The sequence below is a fragment of the Molossus molossus genome, unplaced genomic scaffold (assembly GCF_014108415.1).
Source record: "Molossus molossus isolate mMolMol1 unplaced genomic scaffold, mMolMol1.p scaffold_m16_p_2, whole genome shotgun sequence".
Taxonomy (NCBI): Eukaryota; Metazoa; Chordata; class Mammalia; order Chiroptera; family Molossidae; genus Molossus; species Molossus molossus.
The window spans coordinates 89,887,576-89,912,387 of NW_023425355.1; the positions used below are offsets into that span (position 1 = coordinate 89,887,576).

General features: G+C 38.3%; 1 protein-coding gene across 1 annotated transcript in view; it reads right to left on the reverse strand.

Annotated features, from left to right (window-relative positions):
• The window catches only part of GABRA3 (gamma-aminobutyric acid type A receptor subunit alpha3), a 294,868-nt gene that overhangs the window by 100,805 nt on the left and 169,251 nt on the right, over nucleotides 1-24,812 (reverse strand). The window contains exons 5-6 of the mRNA XM_036270472.1: nucleotides 17,599-17,681; nucleotides 5,721-5,864 (exon numbers count right to left, since the gene is read on the reverse strand). Coding sequence (XP_036126365.1) covers nucleotides 5,721-5,864; nucleotides 17,599-17,681 — 227 coding nt within the window. The remainder of the gene's footprint in view (nucleotides 1-5,720; nucleotides 5,865-17,598; nucleotides 17,682-24,812) is intronic.

Below are 24,812 nucleotides of genomic sequence, written 5' to 3' on the forward strand. Positions count from 1 at the left end.
GAGCCTTATGAGGGTTCCTTTGTAGGTAACCTGTTGCTTATCTCTTGCTGCTTTTAGGATTCTCTCTTTGTCTTTAATTTTTGGCAGTTTGATTACTATGTGTCTTGGTGTGGGCATGTTTGGGTTCTTCTTACTTGGGGTTTCTCTGAGCTTCCTGAACTTGAATGCCTTCTTCCTTCACCAAATTAGGGAAGTTTTCTGTCACTATTTCTTTGAATATATTCTCTAGCCCTCACTTACTTTCTTCTTCTTCAGGGACTCCTATGATACGAATATTATTCCGTTTCCAGTTGTCCCACAATTCTCTTAAGCTCTCTTCCTGTTTTTTAATCTTTTTTCCCTTTTGGTTTTCTGATTGGTTGATTTCTTCTAGCCTGTCTTCTAATTCACTGATCCGGTCCTCAGCTTCCCCTACTCTGCTTTTTAGACCTTCCAGTGTGTTTTTCATTTCTGATATGTCATTCTTCATTTCTTCCTGTTGGTTTTTCATTTCCAGATGGTTTATTTTCAACATTTCTATGTCTTTACTCATGTTGCTCATGTCCTTGCACATGCTGTTGAGCTTCCGCAACATCATGGCTCTAAATTCTAGTTCTGTTAACTTGCTTAACTGCACCTCATTTATTTCATCTTCTGTAGAGGTCTCTTGATCTTTCATTTGGCTTTTGTTTCTGTTTCTCACCATTTTGGTTATCACAGTGGGCTTTGGAGTCTGCCAAGTTTTCCCAGTGGGTGTTGGTGTTCTGCTGTTTGTGGCTCCCTCTCCTGGGTTTGGATGCACCAGGGAGGACCCACTTTAATCCCGCCAAGTCCCCTGTTCTCCGGGAGTCTGTGTGGCTCCAGCCGAGAGCTTAGCAGGCTACAGCGTTCCCAGGGCCCGTGCAGGGTCGCAAGGGAGGCGGTGGGAATTATTTCCCGCTGAGTTCCCTGGTCCCGCTGAGTTCCCTGGTCCCGCCGAGTTCCCTGGTCCCGCCGAGTTCCCTGGTCTCACCGAGTTCCCTGGTCCAGCTGAGTTCCCTGGGGCCCTCGAGTCTGTGTGGCTCCAGTGGAGAGTTTAGCTGGCTACAGAGTTCCCAGGGCCCATGCAGGGTGGCAAGGGAGGTGGTAGGATTAACTTCCCGCCGAGTTCCCTGGTCTTCGCCAGTCTGTGTGGTTCCAGCAGAGAGTTTAGCTGGCTACAGAGTTTCCAGGGCCCGTGCAGGGTGGCAAGGGAGACGGTAGGATTAACTTCCCGCCGAGTTCCCTGGTCCCGCCGAGTTCCCTGGGGCCCGAGAGTCTGTGTGGCTCCAGCGGAGAGTTTAGCTGGCTACAGAGTTTCCAGGGCCCGTGCACGGTGGGAAGGGAAATGGTAGGATTAACTTCCCGCCGAGTTCCCTGGGGCCCACGAGTCTGTGCGGCTTCAGCGGGGAGTTTAGCCGGCTACAGAGTTCCCAGGGCCGTGCACGGTGGGAAGGGAGACGGTAGGATTAACTTCCCGCCGAGTTCCCCGGTCCCGCCGAGTTCCCTGGGGGCCGCGAGTCTGTGCGGCTTTAGCGGAGAGTTTAGCCGGCTACAGAGTTCCCAGGGCCATGCACGGTGGGAAGGGAGACGGTAGGATTAACTTCCCGCCGAGTTCCCCGGTCCCGCCGAGTTCCAAAGGGAACATTCTTAAAGGTTATATACCAATATGTACAATAAGCAGCTATGTACTGAAATTTTCTTTTTTTTTTTTTTTATCCTCACCCGAGGATATTTTTCCATTTTTTTGTACAGGTAGAGTGGGAGGGAGAGAAAGGAAAGAGAGAGAGAGAGAAACATCGATGTGAAGGGACACATCGAGTGGCTGCCACCCGCATGACCAACCAGGGCCAGGGACAAACTGCAACCGAAGTACGTGCCCTTAGCAGGAACCAAACCCGGGTCTCTCCGGACCGCAGGCTGACGCTCTAACCGCTGAGCCAAACTGGCCAGGGCATGTACCAAAATTTTCTAAGAATATGTTTTCTAGATGGTGGAATTAAATAACATTTTAATTTCTATATTTTGCTCCTCTGTATTTCTAATCTTTTTTTGTTGTTGAAAGTATTACAAATGTCCTCATTTTTTCCCCATTGACCACCTCCTTCCCTATCCCACTATCCTCCTGCCTTCCCCAGCCTAGTATCCATGTTGATTGCTTGTGCATATATGCATATAAGTTATTTGGTTTATCTCTTCCCTCCCCTCCCATCCCCCATCCCTCTGAAATTTGTCAGTCTGTTCCCTACTTCCATGATTCTGGATCTCTTTTGATTGACAGCTTATTTTGTTCATTATGTTTCACAAATAAGTGAGATCATGTGGTACATGTCTTTCTCAGACTGGCTTATTTTGCTTAGCATAATACTTTCCAGGTCCCTTTATGTTATCTCAAATGGTAAGAGATCTCTCTTATGGCTGCATATTATTCCATTGTGTAAATTTACCAGTTTTTTGTTTTTTGTTTTTTTTGTTTTGTTTTGTTTTGTTTTTTTATCCACTCATCTACTGGTGGGCACTTGGGCTGTTTTCAGATCTTAGCTATTATATAGAGTGCTGCTATGAACATAGGGTTGCATATATTTTTCTGATTGGTGTTTCAGGCTTCTTAGAATATATTTCAAGAAGTGGGATCACTGGATCAAATGGCAGTTCCATTTTTAATTTTTTGAGGAAATATCATCTTGTTTTCCATAGTGGCTGCACTAGAGTCTGCATTCCCCCCAGTAGTGTGCTAGGGTACCTTTTTCTTCACATCCTTGCCAACACTTGTTGTTTGAGGATTTGTTGATGGCAGCCATTCTGGCAGGTGTGAGGTGATTATCTCATAGTCATTTTAATTTGCATCTCTCTGATCATTAGCGATGATGAGCATTTTTTTCCATGTCTCCTGGCTTTTTGTATGTCCTGTGTAGAGAAGTGTTTATTCAGGTCCTTCGCCCATTTTTTAATTGGATTGTTTGTCTTCTTTTTGTTGAGTTGTATGAATACTCTATTTATTTTGGATATTAACCCCTTATCCAATGTATCATTGGAAAATATGTTCTCCCAGAGAGTGGGTTCCCTTTTCATTTTGATGCTGGTTTCTTTTTATTTTTTTTTCCTTTATTGATTTTTAGAGAGAGAGGAAGGAAGAGTGAGAGAGAAATAGAAACATCAATGAGAGAGAACATCGACTGGCCGCCTCCTGCATGGCCCCCACTGGGGATCAGGCCCACAACCTGGGCATGTGCCCTGACCGAAAATCGAACTGGCGACCTATTGGTGCATGGGTCGACACTTAACTACTGAACCACACTGGACAGGCGATGCTGTTTTCTTCTGCCATGCAGCAGCTTTTAAGTTGGATGTAGTCCCATTTATTAATTGTTTTCCTTTATTTCTCTTGCCCTAGGTGATGTATCAGTGAAAATTTCACTACATATGATGTTTGATATTTTTTTGCCTACATTTTTTTTCTAAGATTTTTATTATCATGAGTGTGTATTGCCTGGTAGTAAAGACTAAACAAACAGTGATTTAAGCAAATGAAATGGGAGCTGGGGCTACTTGGATAGCTAAGGGTGGGTATTAAAACTCATACTAGGTGAACAGTGCCAACATGGGACTGGACTTAAGGAGAGTGTATAGGTGCAGCTGCAGTGGCCCTACCAGGTGGATATCCCAGGGGCAGATGGGGAGAGGAAGGCCAATGCCCTGGGCATCTAGGGGCCTCCTACACTCTGCCACACTGTGCAGTGCCTTGCCTCTGGCACACAGAGCTCTTTCAGGAGCCTAGATCCTCTGCTCACAAGCTCACATGGGGGAACAGGTAGTGCATTTAAGGTCTGATCTCAGTTGGGAGGTCGCAGCAGCACAACGCAGAAACACGCCCGGGAGCAGGAGGTCAGCTTCCCTCACAAAGGCTAGGAGCACAGTAGGACAGAAGAAAGACACTTTGCAGGTGCTGAACACAACTCCCCATCCTCAGGTTTCTCCTCTCCTATCCTCCTCCCCACATTTTCCCCACTTTGCTACCACACCCAGGCCTTCTAGCAGGGACGATACTGGGGGGGGGGGGGGGCGTTCTCTGAGGCTGAATGTTGGCAGTGATGGTGCAAGAAGACCCAAGTACCAGGATGGAGGCCTTGGCCTTGCCCTTCCATGGGGCCCAGGGAAATGATTTGTGAGCATGCTAACAAGGAAAACGCAAAGTTCAGAGGTCAGGTCAGGCAAGCCTGGTAGCAGGTCTGCAACTAGGGGGCAGTAAGTTTAATGTCACCCTTGTTTTACCATGAGCAAAAGAACCCAAAGAGTTTGGGCGACTGGCCCCAAGCCACATTTCCAATACTTCCAAAAGGTGGAGAGTATAGACGACATACTACAGCCATGCAGTAGCCCTGCTGACCCAATGCTCCCATGGAGTGGAGTGCTCCTTGAAGCAAAGTATTGGGGTGCAGGTAGCCCAGGCACATCCCCCACTGGTACCTGTACACTTCTTCCAAAGCCTAACACTTGATTTCAGTAGCTGACTGGTTCCTGTTGGAGGGAGGGGACTCGTGGGCTTGGGGCCAGCCACACACACAGTGTCTGGCTGCTCAGCCAGGTCCAGCCACTACTGACTCCATACACCAGATCTCAGAAACCACTCCAAGGAGGGCAGCCCACATACCTGAGGCACAAGACTTTCTGTCTCCTCCAGCTTCTGCACCAGGTCATGCTCTTATATACCTCTGGCCTTTTGACACCATCATATTGTCTTTTTCAAGAATATCCTTTCCCCAAACTAAATTCCAAATGTCTAAATTCTATTGTCCATTAAATCCATTACAAATACTGATTTTTTTTAAAGGTACCCTCTTCTGGTCCAGGGATGGAAGGAGTACATAGCATAGACAAGATGGCATACTGTAACATCAGTAAGGGAACAGCAGTGTCCAGATAATTAAATAAAAGAAGAGTACCCTACTTCATTTATAATTGTGGATTCAGTGATCTTACATGGTGACTAGTGTCGAAAGCTCCCACCCCTTCATGGCAAAAAATATTGTAAGATATGTGGGCCTCAAGATATATTTAATTTTGCCAAATACCCTAAGGTTAGTTAGGAATGAGGATGTCTCCTTCCTCAGACCCCTGCATCTTGTCAGTTTCTAAATAGACAGGATTTAAGGCTACAGAACACATTTCTATGTTCTATTTATCACTATTCAAGGATTAGCCATTGATCAGACCTGGCAAGGTTTGCCAGACTTGTGAATGAGGTGGGTGATTTACTTAAGGAAATAATTCCATGGCCTATCCCTAGACCTCCTGTATGTGTACCTGGATTCTCTTGGGGTTATTAACTTGTCACCTAAGCATTGGCAGAGTTAAACAAATGTCTTCATGAAACCTTTAGGATCATTTTAGCTCTCCCACCATCATGGCTTCCCTTTGTATTCTCTTCTGTTACAGTCCAGTACTAATTTCCTTGATCTCCTAATTCACTCCCCAAGAGACAGCAGGACATGGTGGTTTAAAGCATGGGCTTGGGAACCAATCTCTCCGGGTTCTGACCTTGGTTCCGACATTATATAACTGTGACATGGGATACATTACTGAATATCTCTATGCCTCAGTTTCCTTACGATAATAGTACCTACATTGCAAGACTATCTTGAGAATTTTATAAGTCATTATAAACATTTAGAACAGTAACTGGTATAGATTACAAAAAAAATCTTGTTAAATAAAATAAATACCTGTACTAGAGCGGATAATATCTGTTCCAACAACATGGCCCAGCAGGTCATATTGATTCAGGCGAGAGCCATCCTGTGCTACTTCCACAGATTTGTTCTTCCCAAGTGTCCAAGAATAAACCACTTCAGCCTTTGTATAGGCGTCTAAGGCAGAAAAGGGTCAAGAAGGAGAAGTTGAAGGGAAATAAAATTGTTATTTTTTACACTAAACTTGCATGAGATTGAAATATAACTTACATCCCAAAAGAGTTCTGGGTAGGTGTTCTCTCTTCAACTGAAGTACATGTATCCATCTATCTAATAAACAATCATTGTATAACTACTATAGTTTATGCTGGGTACACAGAAATGAACCCAAAGTGGTCTCTTCCTTCAGTGACTCACAGTCTTTGGGACTGCCAATAAATTGTTACATATTTTCTTCTCTTGGAGTGTGAAGAAAAAAGATGAAAGGGAGAAATGGATAAAATGTTATCTAATTCAGCTGTCACAAATTCAGATGCTTATATGAACTAGAGAGGTACCCTAAATGAGTAAATCAGGTTAGTTGTAAGAAAAATTAACTGCCATAAATGTAACAACTTTTCTTTAATTAATTATAGGGTGACCATATGAGATAAAGTAATAAAATATATACTAGGATTTTTTTTTTTAATTTAAAGAAAGTAAACATTTTAAATTGAAATGGCAATACTTAATTATTACTATTTTCTTTTGAAACTTATTACCACTCTGATTGGAAAACCAACAACCTGCCACATTTTTTCTGCACCAGAGTGTTAATGTTAGGTTTTATATTTGGAATTCCAATGTCAAGTAAAGAATTTAGTACCAACTGAAAATGAGGGGTGAGGCTATTTAATTTGTCAGTATATTAAAGGAAGATACTTCTTTTTCTTCCAGACATGGATTGACTCTTTGCACAGTGGGTTTTATTTTTGGTATGAGCACCTTGCCTAACTCCGGCACCTAGGCTCATAAAGGGAAGTTGACCACTTCTTGTTTACCCATTTCATCCAAGTTTTGGGCTGGTGCTATGTCCATAATATGCTCTCTTTAAACCTTTTACTTCAAAGCAAATAATTCCTAGTGAATTTACCAATGAACAAATATAAACTCTGTGTCCATACAAAACCTTGCCACTTGGATATACATTTCATAACAGTCTGATATTAACCTTATACACACTAATTATGATCTGCTTATATTACACTTCTTAGGACTTTTTAAATATACCCAAGTAAACCATTCCTGATTTGCTTGTAGTGGGAAACATGCCAAAAAGATTGTAATTTACATAAAAATATCATTGAAATCATGGAAAATGATATAACTCTATGGTATATTTATATTTGTGCTCTCATAAGCTACAAAAGAAAGTACCACAAGAAATATAATTTTTCCACATAATATGCACTGTTTGGTCTCAGTTATTTCTTCAATACAATGACAAAAATACTTCTAGTTCAACATACAATTTCTGCTGTGATTAGTAGACATTTTAATAAATTTAGCATTTATAAAATATTTTTATACCTGGGAAGGTTTGTTGCTTAATGCTTAACTGCATTTTCCAGTAGCAAAACTTAAAGTATGCATTCAAACACAAAATCTATTTAACTTTCAGGTTCAATAAACAAATAATAAACACACACAAAAAAAACAATCTGGAATTTTATGTGATATTTCCCAAATTTCAAATCTTAGCAAATAATTTTTAAAAGTATAAACACTGTATATATAAGTAAATCACACCTGAAAACCACCAATGTTCAACCTCTGGTCTAGACACTTTCTCCTTGGAAACAAAGAATCTGCTGCTGCCTATGAGGTATCTAGGGCTCCCAGTTGGAATTGTAGATGTTTAAATTAGTATCAGCAAGAAGAAAGGGAAATCTCTTCAGGACTCTTCTCACACCCTTACCCAAAATTGATTCTAAGACTATTAAGTGAGGACTGTAACGGGGCTATTAGTGAAATGTGATTTCATGTCCTCTCATTTTCCTTAGTGCCTTCCATTTTTAGTTTCATTAATTCAGAGAATCAACGCTGTATGTCTTCTTATCTTTGCTGCGTAGATGACTATAATTCCCTATGTTCAAAAAGCAATGCAATATTCTGCTCAATATATCCAAGAGTTTGAAAATGTAAAAAGTAGAATAGGTCTGTTTAGGAAAAGTGTAAGATGTGGAAGATATCTTCCACCCTAAGAAAGAAAAGGAATTTCTTGCTGGATCTCTTAACTTAAGCTGAGTACCTTGAGCAGACAATCCTGAATATTAGCCACAAATTCAAACATGTCCCAGTACAGATTTGTTAATAAATTATGCATCTATCAGTACCTTAGAAATTTCACTGGGTCCACAGTGGCAACTTGCTTCATAAAAAAAAAAAAAAAAAAAAAAAAAAAAAAAAACGTTTGCCTTGGCGAGTATGGCTCAGTGGTAAAAGTGTTGCCATGGACCAAAGAGTTCCAGGTTCAATTCTGGCCAAGGGCATGTACTTCGTTGTGGTTTGTCCCTGGTCCCAGTAGGGGTTGTGCGGGTGGCAATAAATCGATATGTCTCTCTCACATCGATGTTTCTTTCGCTCTCTTGCTCCCACTCTATCTGAAGATTAATATAAAAATATCCTTGGCTGAGAATTAAAAAACAAACAAACAAAAAAACCAAAAAGCAATGGTTTAGTCTGGCCAGTTTTTCTCAGTGGTTAGAGTGTCAGTGCACAGACCAAAGAGTCACAGGTTCAATTACTCGGTTGCAGTTTGGTCCCTGACCCTGGTCGAGGTCTTACAGGAGGCAACTAATTGATGTGTCTCTCTCATGTTGATCTCTCTCTCTCTCTCTCTCTCTCTCTCTCTCTCTCCCCTCTCTCCCCCTCTCTCTCCTTTCCCCCTTCCCTCCCTCCCTCCTACTCTATCTGAAGATAAATGGAAAAGTATCCTTGGGTGAGAATTTTCAAAAAAAATTTAAAAAGCAATGGTTTGATTTCTTTGACATTAATATACAATAATAAGGGGGATTATGGAGGAAAAATATTCTCTTCTCATATGATCGAGGTAAAAGCAGGAAAGGGATGAAATAATAGTTGAAGAGAGAAGAGAGAGAAATACATTTTAAAAAATTGAAAGCTATGTGATTGAGTGTCTGCTCACAGTCTGACCCTGTACTGGTAAACAAAGGTTAATAAGGCACAGTAATTGCCATCAGGGTGCCCATAATTTATTGGGGAAAACAGAAAGCTTATACTTGTCATAGTACAAGCCTGAACATGAAAAGTATGCACACTAGTGGGACAAAAAATAAGTGTTAAATGAAATCAGAGGAGAGCGCTACTGCTTCTGCCCCAAGTGGAGTGTTAGAGAATGATTCATGAAGTAGATACTTAGAAGATGAGACCACCTTTGGTACTTGAAAGGACATTCCTAGCCAAAGAACACAGCAAAAGCAAAAGCATACAAAAACATGGAGTGTTAGGGACTCCATGGTATCTCTGGACTTAGAAGCTAGAGAAAAGCTGAGCTAATATTATAACATATGCTAATTGCCCACACTAAGAGATAAAAATTTTAGTTCACAGGTTATAAGTTATTGTGTATCTGACCAAAGTAGAAAGATGATATGTCCAGATTTATGCTTTAGAATACCCACTTTAGCTGCAGTATGCATGACTAGTTGGAAAAAATGAAACTGTAGCCAAGACAACAGTGGCCCAAAGAGCGATGGTAAACTGGGGTGTGAGAGGGGCCAGTGTGATCCAGCTCCCCACAGGACCTGAGGGGAGCTGGGGTACCAGAGAGGCCTGTATGACCCAGCTGCCCACACGATAGACAGAGTAGGGTCTCCAGAGGAGATTGTGCTATCCAGCTCACCAAGGGATCAGCAGGAAGCAGAAACTCCAAGGGGGCCTGTACAACCCAGCTGCCCACAAGATCAGTGAGCAGCCAGGACTCCAGTAGGGCCTGGGTAATACAGTTACAGGTGACACCAGTGACCAGAGGGGAACACAGCTTCAGAGGGGTCCACAAAATCCAGCAGCGGCACCTACCGGGACACACCAATACCAGCCCCCAGTAGTCAATCCTCCAGGGTCCACAGCAGGCAAGAGGCAACATGCAACAGAACAATCTGGGAGGCACAGTAGCTTATTTGATATACAGTGAGCTGCCTACACATACAAACATCCCTCAGCCAGTCTATAGCTACCATATGGCTATAATGGGGAAACAAAGAAACAACACCCAAAGAAAAGAAAAAGAGGAATCACCAGAAAAGGAACTACAGGAAATAAAAGGCAGCAACTTGTCAGATAAAGAATTCAAAGCAATGATTTTAAGGGTGCTCAAACAATTTGGTGAGAACTAAAAGCAACTTAAGAATTATGAAGAGCTCACTGGGAACTACTTCAGCTTATAAAAAGAGGTAGAAATTATGCATAAAAATCAAGAGGAAATAAAGAAAGACATAGCAGTTATGAAAAATACCTTAGAAGGGTTTAATAGTAGATTAGAAGAAGCGGAAGGCCAAATCAGTGACTTAGAGGACAAGGTAGAGAAAATCACTCAAATAGAGCAGCAATTGAAAAAAATTTTTAAAAGCAGGAGGAAAGTTCAAGGGAGCTGTGGGACAATACAAAAATGTAACAACATTCACATTATAGGGATACCAGAAGGAGAAGAATCAGAGAAAAGAAGAGAGAACCTGTTTGAAGTAGTAATAACAAAAAACTTTCCTAAACTGGTGGAAAAAAAAGTCACACAAGTCCAGGAAACACAGAGAGTCTCAAGCAAGATGAACCCCAGAAGACACACAGCTAGATACATCACAATAGAAATGGCATAAACATTAAAAACAAAGAAAAAATCTTAAAGGAAGCAAGACAGAGACAGAAAGTTACCTACAAGGGAGCTCCCATTAGACTGTCAACAGATTTCTCAATAGAAACACTGAAGGCCAGAAGGGAGTGTCATGAAGTGTACAAAGTAATGCAAGGCAAGGGTCTGAATCCAAGACTACTCTATCCAGCGAGGCTATCATTAAAAATTGAAGGAGAAGACGAGAGGTTCACGAAGAATAAAAAGCTAAAGGAATTTACCACTGCCAAACCAGCACTCCAAGAAATGCTGAAGGGACTATTGTAAAAAGAAGAAGAAACAGAGGGGGGGAGGGAGAGGGTGTGGGAGAGGGGGAGAGAGAGAGAGAGAGAGAGAGAGAGAGAGAGAAACACAGGCATAAAATTAAAATGGCAACTAATAACTATCAATAATTACCTTAAATGTAAATGGCTTAAATGCACCAATCAAAAGACATCAGGTAGCTGACTGGAAAACAAAACATGACCTATATATATGCTGTCTAGAGGAGACCCACATCACAAAAAAAGGACTCACACAGGATGAAAGTAAAGGGATGGAAAAAAATTTTCCAAGCAAATGGAAATAGAAAAAAAGCTGGTGTAGCAATACTCGTATCTGACAAGGTGAACTTCAAAATCAGGGCCGTAATAAGAGACAGAGGTCACTACATAATATTAAAAGGAGCAATCCAACAAGAGGATATAACCCAGGTAAACATATACAGACCAAATACAGGAGCACCAAAATATACTTAAAAACTTCTGGAGGACTTCAAGGGAGAGAACAATAGCAACATGATCATAGTGGGTGACTTTAATATGCCACTGATATCACTGGATAGATCTTCTAGACAAAAAATTAACAAGGACATAGAGTATTTACAAGACAAACTAGATCAGTTCAACTATACTGATATTTACAGAACATTTCACCTCAAAGCTGCAGAATATACATTCTTCTCAAATGCAGATGGGTCATTCTCAAAGATACACCACATGTTAGGACACACAGCAGGTCTCTAAAGTTCAAGAAAATTGAAATCATATCAAGCATTTTTTCAGATCACAGTGACATGAAACTAGAACTCAATTACAATAAAAACGCACAAAAACATTCAAACACTTGGAGGCTAAATAGCATGTTATTAAACAACAAATGGGTTACTAATGAGATCAAGAAAGAAGTTAAAAACTTCCTGGAAACCAATGCAAACGAACACACAATAACAAAAAATCTATGAGACATAGTGAAAGCAGTCCCTACCTCAAGAAACAAGAAAAATTACTAATTGACTTTCTAACCCTATAACTTAAAGAACTAGAAAGTAAACAAAAAGAAAAACCCAGAGCTAGTAGGAGGAAGAAAATAGTAAAGGTCAGAGCAGAAATAAATGACATAGAGACTAAAAAACCAATTCCAAAGATCAATGAAACAAAAAACTGGTTCTCTGAAAAGATAAACAAGATTGATGGACTTTTAGCCAGACTCACCAAGAAAGAAAAGGAGAGAAACCAAATAAAATTCAGAAATGAAACAGAAGAAGGAACAACTGACAGAACAGAAATACAAAGGATCATCTAAACATACTATAAACAGTTAGACACCAACAAATTAGACAATCTAGGAGAAATGGACAAATTTCTAAAAACACACAGTCTCCCAAAACTGAACCAGGAAGAGATAGAAAACTTGAACAGACCAATAACAACAAAGAAAATTGAAAATGTAATTAAGAAACTCTCAGCAAACAAAAGCCCAGGCCCAGAAGGCTTCACGGGGGAGTTTTAGCAAACATTCAAAGAAGATCTAATACCCATTTTCCTTAAACTATTTCAAAAAATCCAAGAAGATGGAACACTTCCAAACTCATTTTATGAGGCCAGCATAATCCTAATTCCAAAACCGGATGAAGACACTACAAAGAAATAAAACTACAGGTCAATATCCCTGATGAACACAGATGCCAAAATGCTTAACAAAATATTAGCAAATCGGATCCAGCAATACATCAAACAAATTATTCATCTGACCAACTGGGTTTCATTCCAGGCATGCAAGAATGGTACAATATTCTCAAATCAATAAATGTGATACAAAACATAAACAAAATGAAAGATAAAAACCATATGATTATATCAATAGATGCTGAAAAAACATTCAAAAAAATCCAGCACCCATTTCTGATAAAAATGCTCAGCAATGTGGGAATAGAGGGATCATATCTTGACACAATAAAGGCCATATATGAAAAACCTACAGCCAACATCATAGTCAATGGGAAAAAATTGAAAGCATTTTCCTTAAGAACAGGAACAAGGCAGTGATACCCACTTTTGCCACTCTTATTTAACATAGTACTGGGAGTATTAGCCACAGCAATTATACATGAACAAAAAATGAACGGGATCCAAACTGGAAAGGAGGAAGTGAAACTGTCATTAATTGCAGATAACATGATATTGGACATAGAAAACCCTACAGACTTTATCATAAGTCTGCTTGACCTAATAAATAAATTTGGCAAAGTAACAGGATACAAAATTAACATCAAGAAATCAACAGCATTCTTATACATCAATGATGAAATCACAGAACAAGAAAGTAAAAGAATAAATCTCATTTATTATCACAGCAAAAAATTAAGATACCTAAGAATAAATTTAACCAAAGACATAAAGAACCTCTTCAAAGAAAACTACAGGTCATTGGAAATAGAAATAGAGAAAGATATAAAAAAGTGGAAGCACATACCTTGTTCATGGATTGGAAGAATTAACATCATTAAATGTCTATATTACCCAAAGCAATCTACAGATTCAATGCAATCCCCATCTAAATACCAATGACATACTTCACAGAACTAGAACAAACATTTCAAAAGTTTATATGGAAACAAAAAGGATCCCAAATAACCACAGCAATCTTGAAAAAGAACAAAGTAGGAGGGGTCACATTACCAGATTCAGGTTATACTACAAAGCCACTGTAATCAATACAGCTTGGTACTGGCACAAGAACAGGCAAATAGATCAAGAGAACACAATAGAGAACCCAGAAACTGATCCAAGACAATATGCACAATTAATATTTGACAAAGGGGGCAAGAGCATACAGTGGAGTCAAGACAGTTTCTTCAATAAATGCTGTTGGGGAAATTGGACAGTTACTTACAAAAAAATGAAGCTAGAACACCAACTTACACCATACACGAGAATAAACTCAAAATGGATAAAAGATTTAAATGTAACTTGGGAATCCATAAAAATTCTAGAAGAAAATGCAGGCAAAAAAATTTCCGACATCATACGCAATAGAATTTTCACTGATACAACACCTAAGGCAACAGAAACAAAGGAACAAATGAACGCATAGGACTACACCAAACTCCAAAGATTCTGCACAGCAAAAGATACAACCATCAAAATGGAAAGGGATCTCACTATATGAAAGACCGTAATCACCAATGATGCATCAGATAAGGGGTTAATTTCCAAAATGTATAGAATGCTCATACAACTCAACAAAAGGAAGACAAAGAACCCAATTAAAAAATGGGCAGCGGAACTAAATAGACACCTCTCCAAAAGGACATACAAATGTCCAAGAGACATATGAAGAAATGCTCAATGTCAATAATCATCAGAGAGATGCAAATTAAAACAACTATGAGGCATCACCTCACACCTGTCAGAATGTCTGCCATCAACAAATCATCAAACAGCAAGTGTTGGCGAGGGTGTGGAGAAAAGGGAACCCTAGTACACTGCTGGTGGGAATGCAGACTGGTGCAGCCACTATGGAAAACAATATGGTGTTACCTCAAAAAAATAAATATTGAACTTCCATTTGACCCAGTGATCCCACTTCTAGGAATATACCCTAAGAAACCTGAAACACCAATCAGAAAGAATATATGTAACCCTATGTTCATAGCAGCACTTTTTACAATAGCTAAGATCTGGAAACAACCCAGGTGTCCATCAGTAGATGAGTGGATGAAAGAGCTGTGGTACATGTACACAATGGAATACTATGCAGTTGTAAGAAAGAAAGATCTCTTATCCTTTGAGATGGCATGGAAGGACCTGAAAAGTATTATGCTAAGCGAAACAAGCCAAGCGGAGAAAGAAAAAAATCACATGATCTCACTTATTTGTGGAATTTAATGAACTAAACAAACTGATGAACAAAATTAACCCAGAGATATAGGGTTGAGGTACAGACTGACAAGCCTCAGAGAAGGGGACTTGAGGGAGGAGAGTTAAACCACAGAACTTACATGCATGTATGCATGACCAATGAACATAGAGGACAAAGCTGGGGATGGGGTGAGTGGGAAGGGAGGAGGGTGTCAATGGGGAAATAATGAGAGACATATGTAACAAAAACAAATTAATAAATAAAAAATTAAAAATAAATACATGAAATCTAAAAAAAAAAAAAATCAACAAACAGCAAGTGCTGGCGAGGATGTGGCAAAAGGGGAACCCTCGTGCACTGTTGGTGGGAATACAGAGTGATGCAGCTACTGTTGAAAACGGTATAGAATTTCCTCAAAAGATGAAAAATGGAACTCTATTAGGACCCACTTCTTGGAATTAATCCAAAGAAACCCAACACACTAATTTGAAAGAATACATGTACCTCTTTGTTAATTGCAGCGTTATTTAAAATAGCCATGATTTAGAAGTTCCCCGTGTATCCATCAACAGATGAGTGGATAAAACAGCTATGGTACATTTACACAATGGAATACTAGGTGGTCATAAAGAAGAAGAAAATTTTACTCTTTGCAACAACGTGGATGAACCTGGAGAACATTATACTAAGTGAAATAAGCCAGTCAGAGAAAGACAAGTACCATTTGATTTCACACATATATGTAACTAATGAACAAACTGAACAAGCAAAATAGAGACAGACTCATAGACAAAGAGCAGGCTGACAGTTGTCAGGGTGGGGAGATTGGGGGGTAGAGGAATTGAGCAAAAAAAGAGAAAAGAGGGAAAGAACTCATTACATGGAGAACAGTATGGTGATTGTGGGGATAAGTGAGTGGGTGGAGGTAGAAGAAGATATAGGGGGAATAAATGTTGATGGAAAAAATAAGATAAAATAAAGAGAAATATAAATGATAAATAATAAACAAATAAATGTAACAATAGCAACAAAATCTATCATCCAGTAGCAGCTTTATGCCTGGACCCAAATTTACTATTCTAACATGAAATCCATGGCCAGAATTGGCAAGTTCTACTTTACCACCAGGTATCAAGAAGCTGCAGGCCAAAATATCATCTACGAGAGGTTGTGCCCTTTCTTCAGAATTTTAGTCTTTCCAATTCTTGTTGCTTCTACAGTTCTAGGTTTTCTAATTGTGCATGAGGGGAATGCTGGTCACCCACAAACAACTTTGTGGTACCCAGATTAGAAATAATACTCATCTATTTTGATAGTATATACATTAAAACAAAAATCTGCAAGTCACTTTGAGTTCTCCCTTTTCCTGATATGTCACATCTAATTCATTGGAGGATCCTTTTGGATCATCCTTCACAATATATCCATAATCGAGATACTTCTCACCACTTTTTCCACTATCACCCTGATCTGAACCATTATCAACTCTCATCTGAAATATTAACAAACTCTTAACTGGATTCTCTACTTCTATCCTTCCCATACTTACATTTTTAACAGAGTATCCATAATGATTTTTAAAAAACATAAGCCAGATAATGTAATTATTTTTATAAATATTACAATCACCCCTCATTTTTCCTCAGAATAGAATTCAAAGCCCTTTAATGTCCTACCTGACTCTAGATGACTCGTCTTCCCCTTTGATGTCATCCTCTCCTAATACTTTCTCTCCTATTGTCCAGCCACACTGGCCACTTTGGTGTTCTTAGAACAAATCAGACACTTTTGTGATCAGAGTCTTGCCCTTGGCTGTTCCCCCCATCTGTAACACGACTGCCTTAGATATCTGTGTTGTTAACACTTTTACCTCCTTAAAATTTCTGCTCAAATGTCACTTTTTCAAAGAAGCATATGCTGATCACCCCATTTTAAATGTCATTGGCAACACGATCCTCCACCTAGACATGACATGATATAACCCTTTTATTCTGTAGTACTTTCATATCTTCCCATGGTGCTTCTTGTTTCACAACATACTTTATACTTTCTTTTTTTCCATTGTTTATTTTATCTTTCACCATCACTCTCTCCTCTATTATATAAACTCCACAAGTGCAGGGTTTTTGTTTTATTCATGGATGCAAGCTACTAGAATAGAGCCTGGCACACAATCTGTAAATATTTGACAATGATTGAAAAAAATATGTTACATATAATTATTTGAGTCTCTTTAAATGCACTTTCTATTTCAAAATACAGAGCTAAATCTAATTTAGACGTGATCAGCACAGACCTTGATATATTGCTCTGATGACTCATATAAAACTAATTCTGAAATTCTTAGAGTAAGAAACTCACTAAAATTCTGTTCATTCTAATTCATTTGAAAATGGGCTCATTTCTGTCAGATTTACAGCTACCAACAAAAGCAATACTCTAAAAATGAGAAGAGTCTCTTCCTGTTTACCATCTGTAGAGAATTGGATAGAAGTATAGGAGGATGCAGGTAGAATAGTCATTACAAAAATATAATAACATTCCATTTGAGGGAATTTGTCCTTAGGAAGCTGCTACTATACTCTTATACTCTATATCAGCTCTGTCTTCTAGACAATTTAAGAAATATATGTTAATATTTCAATGTAATAACAGAGAAATGAATCTGAAATGGTGAAATAAGGTTTGCTGTCTAGAAAGGAAATTCCATTAAAGGCTGTCTCTTTCTCCTGATCAGTTAGTATTACTCAACCCGACTTCCCCCTCCCCATACCAGCCTGGATTAAAGGCCTCAGCTTTAAACATTACTAGGAGGACAGAATAGGAAATATTCCACTTCTTTTGGAAAAAGCTCAGACAAACAGAAAGTGAGAAAATACGTACAGCTTCCAAACTTCAGTGGGCAGGCATGCACATCCATGGGAAAATCTTCCAAATGCATGGGACACTCGGCATGAATTGTTAACCTTAAAGTAAGAAGAACAGAAAATGAAGTCAAGCTAAAATGAATGGTATTGAACATAAAGCTGAGATCCTGTTTATTAGGAATAGAGTATGCCTAACAGTAATGGGATTTTGTTTGTTTAGGTTCACTGAGATCCATGCATTTATGAACACAAAGGATGCCGTAAATGAACTAGATAGACTTTCAAAGCAGCATTCAGTATTTATATTTTTAAATCAGATCTAAATCCCACCTTACCACCTTTAGAAAAACAAATATAACTTATCTGCCCTAGCCGAGCTCCCTTAGCTACTACCCCCATCCAAAGAAATCTTTAAAAAGCAGGTTCTGACTCTTTTACTGCTGATAGCACTTTAATAATTTCTAAAATAAATCTCCACAATAGGCTATCATGTAAGTTAACCAATTTAAAAATTATACTGGAGAGGAGAGATGTGTAGAAAGATTATCTTTATCCTGATAATGAACAGGCACAAAAGATAGTTCTGCTGCTAAAGGAGATGGCTCTTGGAGAACACACACACAGTAACTAGCCAGAAAAATACAAAGTTAAGGGAAGACATAAAAAACCTCAGAGATCTAATCTGAAGAGCTCATGCTTTCCTAACATGGACAACATATGGGAGAGACTGTGAATGGATTTTTCAATGGAAATCTAAATGTGGTATGATTTGCCATACATGCTCCATACTCATTCCCCCCCTCCATTAATATGCCCAAATAATGTATTTCAGGTTTTCTTCTATAATTTCTTTCAAAAAATTTGAATCTCAACTTTCCTTGGCCTAGATAGTAGCCTCCTATGTAGAAATTGGACTCACACAGCAAAAATTCAGAGTTCACTGTGACCTAGCTTTGATGAGCTGTTTCTAGCTAACCTGTATAGACCCTGCTTATATTGGATTAAATTCCTGCCATGCTCTTGGAATTGTGAATTGCCAACTGGTAAGCATCTCCAGTCCTGGCTAATTGTTAAACGGGATAAATATGTGACACCTCGCAAATGATCACAGCAGCAACACTAGATATTGCTCAAAGCAGGATGACTAAAGCAAACATGCTCAGATGTGTATTAGCAAGAACTCTACCTAGTTTGGTAGACAGAAATTAAGTGTGTGCCCTTCATTAAATACTTAGCTATCTTTTATTTTCAGTTTCCCTACCTGAAAAATAAAGATTGGAACTAGAGAATCAGTGTCCTTGCAGCTCTGACTAATAGTTACAAAATTCCCTATGTGTCCTAGAGAAAACCTCAATTCTCAAGTTAGCCTACAATATCTCACTAAATCACTCATTATTTTTGAGGCACAAAGGGGGTTTTATGACTCAAAGAATTTGACACAAGATAAATGTATTTCACTGACAAACCTGCTCCTTGTGTTGGATACTTAAAATTTCCATGAGTTTAATAAAGAAAATTGTGTTTCTTCCCTCCAGTTATATTAGTATTTTTAAGATAGTGCCTCTTATGAGTAATTCCAAGGGGGGAATTACTTTATGTCTACCCAGCAGTCCTGGGGACATGGAAAATAAGACAATGACAAATAGTTTACCAAAGCAAAGTGCAAAAGGTACTAAATTTTGATTAGGAACAGAACTGGTCTATAGTAACTTTCCTATCTTCCTTCCCATCTACTTCTTGCCCACCCCCCCTAAGCACAGCAGAGAGGAGATAGCAGAGGTTGAGGAGGGAAGGGTACTTCACAAGCCAAATTATGCCGGGTTACTTTCATTGGTTCTTTTTCTGTTTACTTTATTTATTAATTTATTTTTTGTTACAGATGTTTCTCCTTTTTTTCCTGCAGACACCCTCCTCCTTAACCCCCTCCCCCAAGCAACCAAGCATTGTTGTCTATGTCCATTAGTAACGCATACATGCATATAAGGTATTTCCTTTATACCATCCCTCACCCCTGCCCCTCTCCTCTGAGGTTTGTCCATCTGAACCATACCCCTTTCTATGTATCTGGGTCTGTTTTGTTCATCAGCTTTTTTTTTTTTTTGGTCATTGTATTCCACAAATAAGTGAGATAATGTGGTATTTGTCTTTCTCTGATTGGTTTATTTCACTTAGCATGATACCCTCCAGGTCCCTCCATGTCTTCTTAAAGGATACAAGATCTTTCTTTCTTACAGCTCCATAATGTGCTATTGTGTATATGTACCACTGCTTTTTTATCCACTCATCTATTGATGGACACCTGAGCTGTTTCCAGATCTTAGCAATTATAAGTAGTGCTGTTATGAACATAGAGATACATATACTCTTTCAGACTGGTGTTTCAGGTTTCGTAGGATATATCCCTAGAAGTAGGATCACTGGGTCAAATGGCAGTTAAATTTTTTTTTTCAGTAAACCCCATCTTGTTCTCCATAGTGGCTGCACCAGTCTGCATTCCCACCAGCAGTGTACTAGAGTTTCCTTTTCTCCACACCCTCGCCAGCACCGATGTGTGATGATTTGTTGATGGCGGCCATTCTGAGAGGTGTGAGGTGATGCCATATAGTCATTTTAATTTGCATCTGTCTGATGATTAGTGATGTTGAGCATTTTTTCATATGTCTCTTGGGCATTTGTAAGTCCTTCTTGGAGAGGTGTCTATTTAGTTCCTCGGTCCATTTTTTAATTAGATTGTTTGTCTTCCTATTATTGAGTTGTATGCGTACTCTATATATTTTGGAAATTAACCCCTTACCTGATATATTTTTGGCAATTATGCTCCACCATATGGTGTGTTCCCTTTCCATTTTGATGATTGTTTCTTTTGCTGTGCAGAAGCATTTTAGTTTGATATAGTTCATGTATTATTTTTTGCTTTGTTTCTCTTGCCTTAGGTGCTGTATCAGTAAAAATTCTGCTATACGTGATGTCTGAAATTTGTTTTGCCTATATTTTCTTCTAGGATTTTTATGGATTAATGAGTCACATTTAAGTCTTTTATCCATTTTGAGTTTATTAGTATATATGGTATAAATTGGTGGTGTAGCTTCATTTTTTTTGCTAGTATGTCCACATTTCCCAGGACCATTTATTAAAAAGGCTATCTTGACTCCACTGTATGCCCTTGCCACCTTTGTCAAATATTAATTGAGCATAATGTCTTGAGCCAATTTCCAAGTTTTCTGTTCTGTTCCATTGATCTATATGCCTGTTCTTGTGTCAGTACCAGGCTGTTTTGATTACAATGGCTTTGTAGTATAACATGATATTCGGTATTGTGAGTCCTCCTACTTTGTTCTTTTTTTCAAGATTGCTGTGGCTATTCGGGGTATTGTTTGGTTTCATATGAACTTTTGAAGTATTTGTTCTAGTTCTGTGAAGTATGTCGTTGGTATTTTAACGGGGATTGCATTGAATCTATAGATAGCTTTCGGTAGTACAAAGATTTTAGTGATGTTAATTTCTCCAGTTCCATGAACAAGGTGTATGTTTCCACATTTTTATATCTTCCTCTATTACTTTTTTCAATGTCCTATAGTTTTCTGCAAATAAGTCCTTTATTTATTTGATTAAGTTTATTCAAAGGTATCTTAATTTTTTGCTGCAATGTTCAATGAGATTGTTTTTTAGTTTCTCTTTCTGTGAGTTCATCATTGGTGTATAAAAATGCTGTTGATTTTTTTATGTTAATTTTGTATCCTGCTAACTTGACAAATTTGTTTATTAAACCTAGTAGATTTTTGATGGAGTCTTTAGGATTTTCTATGTACAATATAATATCATCTGCAAATAATGAGTTTCACTTCCTCCTTTTCAATTTGGATCCCTTTTAATTTTTCTTCATGTCTGATTACTGTGGATAAGACTTCCAGTACTATGTTAAGTAAGAGTGGCAAAAGTGGGCATCCCTGTTTTGTTTCTCTTCGTAAGAAAAATGCTTTTAGTTTTTGCCCATTGAGTATGATTTTGACTGTAGGTTTTCCATATATGGCCTTTATTATGTCAAGATATGATCCCTCTATTCCCACAATGCTGACCTTTTTAATCAGAAATGGGTGTTGCATTATTTCTAATGCTTTTTCAGCATCTATTGGTATGATCACATTGTTTTTATCTTTCATTTTCTTTATGTGGTGTATCACATTTATTGATATGCAAATATTGTACCAACGTGGCATCCCACTTGATCATGGTGAATAATTTTTTTAATGTATGGCTGGAACCAATTTGCTAAGATTTTCTTATGGATTTTGGCATCTATGTTCATCAGGCATATTGGCCTGTAGTTTTCTTTCTTTGTGGTGTCTTTATCTGGTTTTGGAATCAGAGTTATGCTGGCCTCATAAAACTAGTTTGCAAGTCTTCCTTCTTCTTGAATGTTTAGGAATAATTTGAGGAGAACGGGTGTTAGTTCTTTTTTGAATGTTCATTAAAACTCCCCTGTGAAGCCATCCGGGCCTGGGCTTTTGTTTGCTGGGAGATTCTTGATTACATCTTCAATTTCCTTAGTTGTTAATGTTCTGTTCAATTTTTCTATTTCTTCCTGGTTCAGTTTTGAGAAACTGTGTTTCTACAAATTTGTTGATTTCGCTTAGATTGTCGAATAAGTTGTCATATCATTGTTCATAATATTTGTTAATGATCCTTTGTATTTCTGTGGTATCAGTTATTACTTCTCCTCTTCCTGTCTAATTATGTTTGAGTCCTCTTTCTTTGTTTCATGGTGAGTCTAGCTAAAGGTTAATCAATCTTGTTTATCTTTTCAAAGAACCAGCTCTTTGTTTTATTGATCTTTTGAATTGTTTTCTTTTTCTTAGTCCCTATGTTGTTTATTGTTGCTCTGATCTTTACTATGTTTTTTTTTTCCTTCTACTTCCTCTGTTTTTTTTTGTTTATTTGTTTGTTTGCTTTTTAGTTCTTTAAATTGTGAGGATAGATAGTCTATTAGAAAATTTTCTTGATTCTTCAGGTAGGTCTGTAGTGCTGTGAACTTCCCTGTCAGAACTGCTTTTGCTGCATCCCATAGTCGGTGTGTTGTTCTGTGTTCGTTTTCATTGCTTTCCAGGAAGTTTTAAATTTCTTCCTTGGTCTCCTAGGTCACTCATTCATTGTTCAATAATATGCTATTTAGCCTCCATGTGTTTAAATGTTTTTGTTGCAATTGATTTCTAGTTTTATGCCATTGTGACCTGAGAAGATGCTTGATATGACTTCAATCATCTTGAACTTGTAGGGACTTACTTTATGTCCTAACACATGGTCTATGTAGAGATATCCCATGTGCATTTGAGAAGAATGTGAATTCTGCACTTTTGGGGTATAATTCTTTGTAGATATCTATGAAACCCATATGATCTAGTGCATCATTTAGAGTCTCTGTATTCTGGTTAATTTTTTTGTCTAAAGGATCTATCCAGTGATGTCAGTTGGGTGTTGAAGTCCCCTGCTATGATTCTATTGTTATCGATTTCTCCTTTGAAGTCTTCCAGAAGATTTTTAATATATTTTGATGCTCCTGTATTGGGAGCATATGTTTACTTAAATTATATCTACCAGTTGGATAGATCCTTTCAATATTATGCTCTTTTGTTTTGTTGTTTTTGGTTTTTGTTGGTTTTTTTGTTTTATTAGTTTTGGGTTTTTTTTTGCAGGAATCAACCAAGGACTCTCCGGTGCACAGGCTGATGCTACAACCGCTGAACCAAACTGACCAGGGCCCATTCAATATTATGTATCAGACACCTTTGTCTAGAGTTATAGCCTTCATTTTGAAACCCATTTTTATCAGATATGAATATTGCTACCCCAGCTCTGTTTTTCTTTCCATTTGCTTGGAAGATTTATTTCCATCCCTTCGCTGTCAACCTATGTGAGTTTTTTACTGCGAGGTGGGTCTCTTGAAAACAACACATATATGAACTATGCTTTCTTATCCAATCAGCTACACTGTGTTTTGATCAGAGCATTTCATCCATTTACATTTAAGATTATTATTGATATGCGAATAGGTCCTTATTTCTTTGGTAAAGATTATTCCTAGGTATCTTAATTTTTTTGACGCAATGGTAAATGGGATTATTTTCTTAGTTTCTCTTTCTGTGAGTTCATCATTGGTGTTTAAGAATGCCATCTTTTTCTTGACGTTAATTTTGTATCTGTCAACTTAGCCAAATCTATTTATTAAGACTAGTAAATTTTTATGGAGACTTTGGGGTTTTCTACGTATAGTATTATGTCATCCGTAAATAATGACAGTTTCACTTCCTCCTGTCCAGTTTGGATCCCTTTTATTTTTTCTTCCTGTCTGATTGCTGTAGCTAAGACTTCCAGTACTATGTTAAATAAGAGTGGCGAAAGTAGGCATCCTTGCCTTGTTCCTGTTCTTAAGGGAAAAGCTTTTAGTTTTTGCCCATTGAGTATGATGTTGACTGTAGGTCTTTCATATATGGCTTTTATTATGTCTAGATATGATCCCTCTATTCCGACCTTACTGAGCGTTTTTATCAGTAATGGATGCTGGATTTTGTCGAAGGCTTTTATGGCATCTATTGATATGATCATGTGGCTTTATTCTTCATTTTATTTATGTGGTGTATCACGTTTATTGATTTGCGAATGTTGTACCAGCCTTGCATCCCTGGGATGAATCCCAGTTGGTCATGGTGGATAATTTTTTGGGTGTATTGCTGGATCCGATTTGCTAGTATTTTGTTCAGGATTTTGGCATCTATGTTCATCAGGGATACTGGCCTGTAGTTTTCTTTCTTTGTAGTGTTTTTTTCTGGTTTTGAAATTCAAATTATGCTGGCTTCATAAAACAAGTTTGGAAGTCTTCCTTCTTCTTGAATTTTTTGAAATAGTTTGAGGAGAATGGGAGTTAGTTCTTTGAATGTTCGGTAAAACTCCCCCGTGAAGCCATCTGGGCCTTGATCTTTGTTGGCTGGGAGAGTCTTGATTACATCATCAATTTATTTTGCTCTTATTGGTCTGTTCAAGTTTTCTATCTCTTCCTGGTCTAGTTTTGGCAGACTATGTGTTTCTAGAAATTTGTCCATTTCACTTAGATTGTTGAATTTGTTGCCATATAATTTTTCATAGTAGTTGTTAACGATCTTTTGTATTTCTGTGGTGTCAGGTGTTACTTCTCCTATTTCATTTCTGATTTGGTGTATTTGGGTTCTTTCTCTTTGT